At 39.6% G+C, this 13,396-nt stretch overlaps 1 protein-coding gene across 1 annotated transcript in view; it reads right to left on the reverse strand.

Moving 5' to 3' along the window:
- Positions 1 to 2,805: 2,805 nt before the first annotated feature.
- Positions 2,806 to 13,396, reverse strand: part of TDRD9 (tudor domain containing 9) — a 256,016-nt gene continuing 245,425 nt past the window's right edge. The window contains exons 34-36 of the mRNA XM_043986132.1: positions 6,260 to 6,378; positions 4,422 to 4,494; positions 2,806 to 2,907 (exon numbers count right to left, since the gene is read on the reverse strand). Of these exons, the coding sequence (XP_043842067.1) occupies positions 2,806 to 2,907; positions 4,422 to 4,494; positions 6,260 to 6,378 (294 nt within the window). The remainder of the gene's footprint in view (positions 2,908 to 4,421; positions 4,495 to 6,259; positions 6,379 to 13,396) is intronic.

A 13,396-nucleotide genomic window follows, 5' to 3' on the forward strand; every position in this document is an offset into this window, starting at 1 on the left:
AGCATTCCTGATTCCATGTAAGCACATCTCATTTGATTTAACAGATGTAGCTCAGAAAAACCGAATGAAAACTCATTAAAAAAATTAAAGCAGGGGGGCAGCTAGATGGCACAGTGGATAGAGCACCGGCCCTGGAGTCAGGAGGACCTGAGTTCAAATCCGACCTCAGACACTTAACACTTACTATCTGTGTGACCCTGGGCAAGTCACTTAACCCCAATTGCCTCACTAAAAAACAAAAACAAAAAATTAAAGCGGGAATCTTTTAGGAGCTGGCTGTTGTGAAGAAACCTGTGCTGAAGCTTTTTGTGAAAAAAATATCAATGATCTTCCACCATAGATCTCGTGCAGTGCTAAAACATGATTATATAATGTTGTTTATTATAGTTATCTGTGTTTTATCCTTCATCTAAACCCTGAGTTTCATGATGAGAGAGACAATGTCATATCTGACCGTTAGCACTTAATGTTTGTTGAATGAATGATCATTGTTGCTTATTGGTTTTTCTTAAAAGTTGGAAACATTTGAGGCACAGGAAACACAGTAGTAAATGACTTTAGTAATGTACTGTTTGATAAACCCAAAGACTCCAGCTTCTGGGATAGGAACTCAGTATTTGACAAAAACTGCTGGGAAAACTGGAAGATAGTACGGCAGAAACTAGGCATAGACCAACATCTTACACCTTATACTAAAATAAGGTCAAAATGGGTACATGATTTAGACATAAAAGGTGATAACAGGTAAATTAGGAGAGGAAGGAATAGTTTACCTCTCAGATCTTTGGAAAGGAGAACAGTTTATGACCAGAGATAGAGAATATTATGAAATGCAAAATGGATGATTTTGATTACATTAAATTAAAAAGGTTTTGTACAAACAGAAGCAATGCACCCAAAATTAGAAGGGAGGCAGAAAGCTGGGAAACAATTTTTATAGCCAGTACTTCTGATAAAGGCCTCATTTCTAAAATATATTGGGAAGTAAATCAAATTTATAAGAATCCGAGTCATTCCCCAATTGAGAAATGGTCTAAAATCAAAGCTATCTATTGCCATATGAAAAAATGCTCTAAATCACTATTGATTAGAGAGATGCAAATTAAAACAACTCTGAGGTACCATCTGACACCTATCAGATTGGCTAATATGACAAAAAAGGAAAATAATAAATGTTGGAGGAGCTGTGGAAAAACTTGAGCATTAATGCATTGTTGGTGGAGCTGTGAACTTATCCAACCATTCTGGAGAGCAATTTGAACAATGGTTGTGGTATATGAATGTAATGGAATTCTATTGTGCTGTAAGAAATCATGAGCAGGGGGATTTCAGAGAAACCTGGAAAGATTCGCATGAACTGATGAGTGAGACGAGCTGAACCAGGAGAACGTTGTACACAGTATCAGCAACATTGTATGTTGATCAACTGTGATAGACTTGATTTTTTTCAGCAATACAATGGTCCAAGATAGTTCCGAAGGACTCAGGATGGAAAAGACTCTCCAAATCCAGGAAAAAAAGAACTGTGGAATGTGGATGCAGATTGAACCATACTATTTCTTTTGTTTTCAGTGCTGTTGTTTTTCTTTTTTGAGGTTTTTCCTTTTTGATCTGATTCTTCTCTTATAATATGACTAATGCAGAAATATGTTTAATGTTATTGTACATATAAAAAAAGTTGAAAACTATCTCTAGTGACTTTTCTTTTTTTTTTTAGTCAGGCAGTTGGGGTTAAGTGACTTGCCCAGAGTCACACAGCTAGTAATTGTTAAGTGTCTGAGGCTGGATTTGAACTCAGGTACTCCTGAATCCAGGGCCGGTGCTCTATCCACTGCGCCACCTAGCTGCCCTGAAAACTCTCTCTAAATGTAACTGGAAAATAATAAAATACTTTTCTAATTAAAAAAAGTTGGAGGGGAAGCTAGGTGGCGCAGTGGATAGAGCACCGGCCCTGGATTCAGGAGTACCTGAGTTCAAATCTGGACTCAGACATTTAACACTCACTAGCTGTGTGACACTGGGCAAGTCACTTAACCCCAATTGCCCAGCCTCCCCCCTCCCCCCGCCAAAAAAAAGTTGGAAACATTTGTATGCTTTTAAATTAAAAAATTGCTAAGAGCAATGATTTTACCTCATGACTTTTATTGTTGTAACACAGCTACATCAGGGGACAAGCACTTTCTATCATCACTAATATGTGACCTAAGAAGGGGGACCTAATAAAATGTTTAAAGTATACAAAACAAAAGTTAGGTTTTTAAAAAACTACATTTGTCTTCCTCACAAAACAAAAATTACAATGTGCCATAAGTGTTACAGAACTCAGATTTCCCTGCATGACAACCCAAGTTTCATAGGCCTTGTATCTTGAATAAGCCTTTAAACTGCTGAAAGAACAGAAAAAGACAACCATTTTCAGAACAGCACACAGAATACTGGCTACTCTGTTCACCTCATATTATCTCAATTAGCAGTAGAGTAAAAACAAAATATTGAGCTCTTCTTTAAACAAATCTTCCTTCTGAGCAGCTTTGGCAAAAATGTTATTTTTCACACTGATTTTTCATTTTTTTTTTAATGGAAAGGTTGGATTTCCCATCCTCCCACTTAAAAAGGTATACCATCCTATACCCCTCCCCTTCCCCCTTTACAAGCTGTTGAAGACCTTAGATAGTCCTCTTTCCAATGCCATAGCCAGCAGGTCCACTGGCTACAATTCTTGGTAAAAGAAAAGTACAAAGAACTCAAACCCACTTCTACATAACTTCCTTTATGCTGAATCTTGATTATGATTCGATGAAATATTTAGGTACTTAATACAATCAGTTTATGAAGTTGATAGAGGAATGTATATTTTCCTCTTCCACTCTCCCTGTCAGATTGTTCCATGATCAGCTTTGGATCCACCTAAAACAAAGAAAAGTACAATAGTAAGGAAATAATTTGTTCCTGCTGGTGATTCTAAAATTGTTTCATGAACTATGAGAAAAATTTTCTTTGCCATTCAAAATATTTCTTTAAAATTAAATCCTGCTTTTCTACTTCTAAAACATGTCATTGTCATCTTATGACAGCCCAACCAAATCCTCCTTTTCTCAGGTCATCACTTCAGAACAGTGTCCTGACATGGGTACAAATCTAATTTTTCAGCATTGAGAACCTCCTAAATGATGGTCTTTCTCATGAAAAGATGAGGGACAGAAGTATGGTTGTATTCAACATCAAGATTTGGAAATAATCTGAAGGATGGCCTTCTAACCTAAACTGTAAATAGGAACTAGAATTAATACTCTGGCTGAGTTCCCCCCAGTCAAGAATCCTCTGGCCATATATAATAATGTTACAACACCAAATTGCAGCCTGAGTTTAATGAAAAGGCTTGTTTCTGTTGCATTTTCTAAGTCTTCCATTTCTGCTAAGGTTCCCCGTGTCAGTGATATTGGGAAATCTTAAAGTCACAAAAATGAATTCTGCTACAGAACGAAAACTGGCAAACTACACTACTCAGTTTCCTTACCTTTCAATGGAGGGCATGGGATTTAGATAATTTCTAAGGTCTTCTTCAGGTCTAGGATTTTGTTACTCTACCTGTGTAAAGTGACAGGCCTAGTACAAAACAATCCCAAGGTGACACGGCACTGGTGATTTATAATCTGCTTTTCAAAGGTGTCACATTAGTCTATTCTGATCTAGTGTCCCTGCTTATTCTGATCTAGTGTCCCTGACCTTCCTAGGAAGCAACTATTTCTGAGGAGTCTGCAGATATTGTACTCACCAAATACAATCTCCAATGCCTTCTCCCTTTCTAATTCCCATCTCCTCACAACTGTCTCCTTCCATCTCTGGACACCAATCCAACCTCAATTGACTCTTTTTTTTTTTTTTTTTTGGCGAGGCATTTGGGGTTAAGTGACTTGCCCAGGGTCACACAGCTAGTAAGTGTTAAGTGTCTGAGGCTGGATTTGAACTCAGGTCCTCCTGACTCCAGGGCCGATGCTCTATCCACTGCACCACCTAGCTGCCCCCCTCAATTGACTCTTTGCATCCTAACCAATTGGACTCATCCCAATCCTGTCTCTAACAAACACTTTTGAGTTGAAGTCAAGAAAGATCATAAGCTCATAGGGAGATGAGGATTGAAAAAAAGGACCACTGAATTTGGCAATCACTGATGGCTGAAAACAGAGTGGTTTCACATGTGTGAAGGGTGTGGAAGTTGACTAAAGGAATAAGTGTTATAGAAGGAGAGGTCATGAGTGTCTTCGTTTGGCAATAAAAGGAAGGCACTAATCAGGGTACTGGGCATATTCCTTCCTGACCCTTCTCCAAACTTAACTTCTCCTACCTTAATCAAATGGTCTAATCCTAACCCAGTCCCTAACACCAAGCAGTTTCACTTGTTTTACACCTTAAAAGCTTACCTGATTCCAATCATATGTTTTTTCATACCATGTGGGAACAATTCTTTCTCTTGGTTTTAATTTGCAGAACAGACTGAAAAATTTTTTTAAAAAAAGATACCAAAGATTAACAAGCACTACAAAACTCAGCAGATTTAAGAGTCCTTACTTTTGAACAGATAGCATATGTTCTATTCCTCTAAAATGAGCAATTTCCATTTTAAAGTATCTATGTCAATCACTTGGGGTTCCTAAAGGATAGAGCAGGACAGTAAAAGCTCTGTTAGGTCCAATGGGAAGGGCTTAGACATATTTTGAACCTGTCGTTTGAAGACTAGCCTAATGAAGTTCAGAAAGGTTCATACTAAGATGTGGGCTACTAGGAATGAATTTTTTTGTCCACCAAAATTCATGAACCTTTCTCCTAAGCTGTGTTAGGATTTCATTCTCTGTCAGTTGAGGTAGCATCCACACAAATTGAGTCATGGTTTAAATATTTTGTTTTTTCTTTTTCTTTTTTGGTGATATTGAAGAGTATAATTAAAAGTGTGCTTTGCACATTATTACAGTTGGGAGGAATGAGAACAAACCTACCATGTGACAAAGGACAGTAGGCAAGGTAGTGGAAAGAATCTTGGATTTATATGAGAATCAGAAAATGGGTGTGCAACTTCTGTTTCTGCCACTAAGACCTAATAATGGACCTTGGAGAAGCCACAACTGCTTGGGACCCAACTTCATCAACTGGATATGAGGAGCTGGAACTCTATAGTCCCTTCCAATTATAAATCTACGATCCCACTGTCCCTTTTGAGTACGGGTCTTTGTAAGAGTGTCAACACGGGGAACTCTTGGTGAAGAAATGTGCTCCAGTGGTACAGACTGGTAACTCATTTCCAACATGGTTCAAAGCAATGAGAGACTAAATGACTTATCAACGGTCACAGAGTTGCTTCATGCTGAAGGCAATATTTCAGCCCAAGTTTTCCTGACTCTAAGGTCCACTACTTCAAGATGCCTCTTGCCTTTTCTAATTAAGACTTTTAAATTGTTTTTGTCTGTATCTACTCAATTATTATACATTTTCTGCCTGCCCACTGCAGGTTCTGTGAAACACAACCATTTATTTTAATTAATCATTTCTGAATAGATTTTGCAAATACATACATTTTTCCTTAAATAGCAGTAATGTGTTATAAATATAATTAGCTTAAAATCTGACAGCTTTATATATGGCTGTCCCGAATAGCTCTATGTAGTTCATACTTTGAAAAAAATGCCATTCCAAAATTGAGTAGTAAGTTTGAGTCACTTTTATTAGCAGATCTTTCACACCATCACAAGGGCCACTCAGTACTAAATTTCTTCAACAATCAGTCCAGTAAGTGTTCACTGGTCTTGCTGAAATACTGGCTTATTCATGCTATGAATAGGGGAAAGGGTGGTACCCCACACCTCACAGATGCTATTGGGAACACCATCCCCTTCTATATGGCCAAACTGTGCCAACTGATGAAAATGTATTTTAAAAATCCATAATGTTTTCATATGCACTTCTATTAACATTATCAAGATGATTTTAAAAGATATATCCATTTTTTCTGTTAAATATCTATATGAAACCTCAACATTTTAGTCATAAATTATGGTAAATACATCTGAACTCACTTGTAAAAGAAGTTTTTGTTGTTTAATTGAGAAAATCTGGTAGTAACCAAAACAGCAATTCAACAGCTAAAAGATAAAACTAAGAGATGATACTCAAAGTAGAAGAGAGGGAAATGAATTATATTCAAGGGATGTAAGAAAGGAAAAGAAACTGAATCAGAAAGAGTATAAAATGTCATAAAAGAACTCACCCTAATAGTTTCTGACGAGCATTATCCTGTAGCTGTGCGATTCTTTCAGGCCCAAGATACATACACCCATTTGGTCCATCACAAACTATCTTGTTAATAGCTGCCCGAAGAATGTTAATCTGTACATAAATGTTAACACAAAAGAATAATATCAAGATTATACTCTCTTTGCTGACTTCCACCTGGAAATGAAACAGTTCACTTAAAATGTTACTTAATCAAAAGTACATGAATAGCAGCAAAAATCATTTGTACAAAACTTGACAAAATCACAATTCAAGAAAACCAATACATATTATTATGCATGAAGACACTAAATTTAAAAATTTTTTTATAAAACTGTCCTTGACTAAAGTTTTCATGACATTATGTTGACACCTGAAGATGTCCTCATCAGTCTTCCCCTTCCATCTACTCATAAAGGATAGAGCTGTCCCTCTATTTGTTAAGGCTAATTTCTTTATTTGTATCCTTGATAACATTCTCTCCTGTACAATTCATTAATTTCTTATCTCTTTTTTATCATTAATCTCCCTTTTTACTGGTTCCTTTCCCAATACCTACAAAGTAAAGAAGTAAAGTTCAAATCTCTCCTATCCTAAAACAAACAAATACTACTTCATTTGCAACCTGCTATTACTTCAAGGTTATCACCTTAATTTCCCTCTCCTTCAATATTAAACTTCTAGAAAGAAGAGTTTGTATATCAGTGGTTTTTAAAGTGGAATCTAGCCCCCCTAAACAAAAATTCTCTAGGGCTCAATTATTTTTAAGAAATCCTGAAATCAAAAAGATTAAGAACCATTTATCTACAATCACTCTTCAACTCTCTATAATCTTCATTCTATCCTCACCACTCTACTATGACTGCTTTCTTCAAGGTTATCAATAATGGCTTTTGGTAAAACCTAGTAATCATTTTAATGTCCTTTTTACTTTTCAGATTCTGATGTGATTCAATGCCCATTCTCTGATACTTTCTCTTCACTTGGATTTCATGACATAAGGGCAGCTAGATGGACTACTGTGATAGAGTACTGGCCCTGGAGTCAGGAGGACATGAGTTCAAATTCAGTCTCAGACACTTCACACTTACTAGCTGTGTAACCCTGGGCAAGTCACTTAACACCATCTCCAGGCATCCTGATGTATATCTTACCACTGGACCCAGATGGCTCCAAAAGAAAGAGTGAGGCTGGTGACTTTGCACAGCCCTCCCTCACTTACAATTCACTGCAAGTCATGACATCACCTCCTGATGCCATGGTCCTCTTGGAGAATGAAGGACAAAACAACCAATCTCTCCAGTCACTGATTATTCCTTCTTGGTGTCTTTTGCTGGTTCTTTGTCTTCCTCTCAAACTAAGTGCCTCCAGTCCTTTTCTTTTTTTCTCTATAGGTGCATAATAAATGCATATCATATCCACTCCCATAGTTTTAATTAACATCTTTAGGCAGAGGCACTGAAATTTCTATATCTAGATCCAAGCTCTTCCTATGAATTCTCATCCTCTATCACCTACAGCTTGCTGGAAATCTCCACCTCAAAGTCTCCTTGGTTCTCTGAATTCAACTGTCCTAAACCAAAATCCTCTTCATCCAAATATGTCCTCCCTTCCAACTTCCTCATTTCTGTTCATAAAATCTTACAAGGTATCAAGCTAAAAAAGATCAGTGATTAGGGGCAGCTAGGTGGCACGTGAATAGAGCACCAGCCCTGGAGTCAGGAGTACCTGAGTTCAAATCCGGCCTCAGACACTTAACACTTACTAGCTGTGTGACCTTGGGCAAGTCACTCAACCCCAATTGCCTCACTTCAAAAAAAAAACCAAAAAACAGTGATCTTTGCTTCTTCCCTTCTCTCACATCTGATCAACTGCTAAGTCCAATTCTTCTGTAGTATTCTCCAAAGTAATCCAATAGTATCCTGTCTTCCTGACTTCAGCCTTTACCCATTCCAGTCCATCCCATAAAACCATCAAGAGTCAATTTTAATAATGCACAGATCTGAACCTGAAACTCTCCTACATATGTTCAGTGGCTCATCAGTGCTAATAGGATAAACTATAAACTCTTTAGATTGGTATTTAAGATCTTCCATAAAGTGATCACAACCAGCCTTTCTTGTTTTATTTTATAACTGCTTTCACATATGCTACTTTTTACCAACCTGAACCACTAGATATCCTTAGTTTCTCCTCTCCTATCCTGTCCTGTACCTATGAATTTGGGTAGTTGGTTAGTCCCCCATATGTGAAAGTATACTTCCTCCTCATTTTTATCTACTAAAATCCTCTTCCTTACTTTTTATCCTATTTATGGCATATATCTTATTTCCCCATGAAAATGTCATTGTAATAACCATAATGTGGTCAAGCATGCATGCATCCTGACCCCTATTGGTGGGCCACATACTAGGGCTAAAGGACACGAACAACCAGAGACATATGACTGGTCAGCAATGGGGGTTGTGTCAAACACTACTGATGTCTATCTAAGGCAGGAAGAGTTTCATGTACAAGAGGCTATATACGAACTGAGAAAAAACAACTTACTTTCTGTGTCTGTCTGTCTCTTTCTCCCTCCCTCCCTCCCTCTCCCTGTCTCTGTATGGCCGTTGTTGTGTGTCATTTGAAACTTTATGGGGGGGGGGGCAGCTAGGTGGTACAGTGGATAGAGCACCGGCCCTGGAGTCAGGAGTACCTGAGTTCAAATCTGGCCTCAGACACTTAACACTTACTAGCTGTGTGACCCTGGGCTAGTTACTTAACTCCAATTGCCTCACTAAAAAAATAAATAAATAAACTTTATGGGGGTACCTGTCCCCATTCTAGGCTTTAGGGAAACTTAGCTGGGGTTTCTAATATATTGCTACTTAGAAATTAGAGGCTACTGCACCAGTTTTGGGCATTAAGCATTTATGAAAGCATATTAAATATTAAAGAAAGTGAGAGCACATGGTTCCTAAAGTTTAGAAGTCCTACATACCTAGGATAGAGACCCCTCTCTAAGGGCTTTTATCCTCTTGCAGGTAGAGGAGGGTCACTGTACATTGATCCAACCTAATGGCCAGTAACATTCAAATCCATTGATTGGCATGGCTTGAGGGTGGTCGAGGAGAGCTAACTTCCTTTAGGTAGTCAGGAAGGTTAATCTACATTTCCTTTGAAATTCTCCTGACTCTGGGCTGGCCCTGCAAAACCAGTCAGAGTTCCTGTATGTATGTGTGTGTGTGTGTGTGTGTGTGTGTGTGTGTGTGTGTAGGGGGGGGGTCTCTGAGTCCCCAAAACACCTCATTATTAGTAATTTTCTCACAGTTGGGACTCAGAAAGGGCTTACATTGATCATCAGCAAGGTGAGAGAAAGGAAGAGAATACAGCATTAGTAACTTCATGAATGACAGCAGAGAGACCTCTCCACTGCTTGCTCGAAATTCAAGAACTGGTTGTGACTGTGCAAGACCAGACCTCTTCCAATGAAGAGGTTCACCTTGGAAGACAAAGGAAGAAGGATGAAATTGTTCCCCCTTAGTTCCGCTTACAGGGTATCAAGTGGGTAGATCTTCCTGGATCGGTCAGCAAGAATTTATATTTATGTTTCCCCCGCTAGTCAGTGATGCTGGGGCTGACAAGGAGCATATCACATATATCCTTTAGCAAGGGGCCAGAGTGTTTGGCCCACTGGAAGGGGCCAGTGTGATGCTCAGCCTTATCACATCTGTTATAAACTTTTCTTCAGTTTTCTTGTTTTGTTTTTTTTTTTGTTGGGTTTTTTTTTGGAGCGGCAATGAGAGTTAAGTGACTTGCCCAGGGTCACACAGCTACTAAGTGTCAAATGTCTGAGGCTGGATTTGAACTCAGGTACTCCTGAATCCAAGGCCAGTGCTTTATCCATTATGCCACCTAGCTGCCCCCTCTTCAGTTTTCTTTAACAAGCATTTCATAAATTCCTAAAATGTGTAAGGCACAATTGTCTCTTGAAAACACTGACCAAGTCACTGCATTTAAGAGACAGGAGAAAATGGTATCAAAGGAACATATGAGGAAGTTAGCCTTAGGAGGGCAACCACATACTCTGAATAAATGCAAGAGGAAGACATGTGAGGACAGAGAGTGGGGCTAAAACAGTTGCTCTTATGATAAAAATCAAGATGGTCTCTGAGGTTTTTTTAATTGTGTTTTTGCCCTTATAATTTCTTTATTTCTAGCACAGTATCATATATAAAACAGACACTTGGGGGCAGCTAGGTGGCGCAGCAGATAGAGCACTGGTATTGGATTCAGGAGGACCTGAGTTCAAATCCAGCCTCAGACACTTGACACTTACTAGCTGTGTGACCCTGGGCAAGTAACTTAACCTTCATTGCCCCGCCAAATATAAAAAAAACAAAAACAAAAAAACAAAAAAAAACCCAGAGACTTAATAAATGTTTGTTAAATTGAACTGCATAATAGAACCTGAGAGGTGGAAGGAATCTTAAGATCCTATCTAATCTCAATAGTGCCAATCTTCCATCCATCTTTTCAGCATCCTGAACAAGCTTCTATTAAAGGACTTCCACTGATGGGAAACCCATCACCAACTCCTGAGGCAGTCCACCCTACTTCTGGACAAGCTTTAATCACTAAGAACTGTGTCCTTATATTAAAGAGTTAAAATGTAACCGTCCACAGTGTCCATCCACTGGTTCTGGTACTGCTTATGGGTCCAAGAAAAAAAAAATCTAAACTCCCTTCTGCGCAAGGCGGCAGAGAATCCCAGAACTCGGGGGTAGAAGGGACTTCAAAGACTACGTGGCCCAACTCATACCTGAAAAGGAGTACTCTCTCACACACGACAAATGGCTAGCCAGTTTTTGCTTAAAGCTTGAAAAAGTCTTCATATAAGAAAGGAATCCACCATCCCTAGAGGTAAGTCCATTCTACTATTAAAAAGAGCTCTGTCAGGAAACTTTTCCTGACATCAATCCTCCCACCTCTGTGATAATTACAAACTGCATGAATATTACACCTATGCCTTTCATCCAGGTGTTCTTTCGTTGTTGTTCAGTTATGTGCAACTCTTTGTGATCCCATTTGGGGGTTTCTTGGCAAAGATACTGGAGGGGTTTGCCATTTCCTCCTCTAACTCATTTTACAGATGAGGAAACTGAGGCAAACAGGGTGAAATGACTTGCCCAGGGTCACATAGCTTGTGTCTGAGGCCAGATTTGAACTTGGGAAGACGAGTCTTTCTCACTCTAGGTCAAGGTTGGACAGAATAAAGCCCAGCACAGAACAAAGCTGCCCTCTGCCTACTGAGAGCGATTGGCAACCTTCCAAGATGACATAAAACTATTAATAATAATAATAATAATCAGGGGTGGAGCCAAGATGGAGGAGGAAAGACATTAAGCTCACAGGGCTCCTGATACAATAACCCCAAAAATATCAATAAAAGAACCCTTGGGGCAGAAAAACACACAAAAATACGGGCTGAGAGTTTTCTCCAGCTATAGATAGATTTCAGGGGGCCGTGCTGGGCCACGAATAAAGCCTATCCCTGCAATTGGGCCGACACACCAGAGGAATTTGCCCCAGTGCCTCTGAATCGGCTGCAGCACGGGCGTCTTCTGGAACTGAGCATGCGGTCGGACTGAACGGCTGGCGGGGGAGAGGGGGGGAGTGCAGGGGTACCAGTGGATTGGGGGAAAGGATTCGACTGTCCCACCCCAGCGGGCAACCAGGAAGAAATCCTGAGCGGCCGAGACCCAGGTTGGGGAGGGGAGCAGGGGAGCAGATTCATCGGAAGCTGAGAACCATACCACAGAAAGCTTTGCTGGTTGGTTTCTTAGTAAATAGGCCTGAGGTTATCTCCAGACCTGAGAACAGGCCAGGTGAGATTAAAGCCTCTCCCCCCCCCTCCAAACACCTGGGACCCTCTGAAGCTGAGAACAGGAGTGAAGCCGAGAAGCAGCACCCCCAACATACATACACACCCCACCCCCGCAGTGGAGAGTTTAAAATCAAATGAAAGCGAGGCCAGGCAGGCTGAGAAGAAGCCCAACCATCCCCCAGGCCACGGTGTAGCTTGAACAGTGTGTCCTGGAAGCAGCACCACACTTAAAGAAGGAGTTAAAAGACAAGAAATAGTAAGCCAGGATGAGCAGGCAGAGAAAGCAGAAGACCATCGAAAACTTCTTTGGGGGTAAGGTAGACCACTATACAACTTCAGAAGACGAAGATAATAACAGGGTCAAAGCTCCAACATCCAAAGCTTCCAAGAAAAACATAAACTGGTGTCAGCCATGGAAGCTCTCAAAAGGGACTTTGAAGAGAAAGTAGGAGAAGTAGAAAGAAGATGTAGAGAAAAGGAGGAAAGAATGGAAAGGGCGATGCAGGAGAGTCATGAGAAAAAAGTCAACAGTTTGAAAAGCCGAATGGAAAAGGAGATTAAAAAACTGTCTGATGAAAATAACTGCCTAAGAATTAGGATTGAACAAATGGAAGCTAGTGACTTTATGAGAAAGCAAGACACAGTAAAGCAAATCCAATTGAATGAAAAAATAGAGGGCAGTGTGAAATATCTCCTTGGAAAAACAGCTGACCTAGAAAATAAATCTAGGAGAGATAATTTGAAAATCATTGGACTATCTGAAAACCATGACGAAAACCAAAGCTTAGACACCATCCTCCAAGAGACTGTGAGGGAAAATTGCCCTGATATTCTAGAAGCAGAAGCTAAAATAGAAATGGAAAGAATCCACCGATCACCTCCTGAAAGAGATCCCAAAAGGAAAACCTCCAGGAATATTATAGCCAAATTCCAGAACTCCCAGGTCAAGGAGAAAATACTGCAAGCAGCTAGAAAAAAGGAATTCAAATACTGTGGAACTCCGATAAGGATAAAGCAAGATCTAGCAGTTTCTACATTAAAGGACCGAAGGGCATGGAATATGATATTCCAGAGGGCAAAGGAACTGGGACTTCAGCCAAAAATTACATACCCAGCAAAACTGAGTATAATTTTTTAGAGGCAAAAATGGGATTTCAATGACAAAGAGGTTTTTCAAGCATTTGTTTGTTTGTTTGTTTTTGGTGAGGTAATTGGGGTTAAGTGACTTGCCCAGGGTCACACAGCTAGTAAGTTGTCAAGTGT

Source organism: Dromiciops gliroides, chromosome 2, assembly GCF_019393635.1.
Source record: "Dromiciops gliroides isolate mDroGli1 chromosome 2, mDroGli1.pri, whole genome shotgun sequence".
NCBI lineage: Eukaryota > Metazoa > Chordata > Mammalia > Microbiotheria > Microbiotheriidae > Dromiciops > Dromiciops gliroides.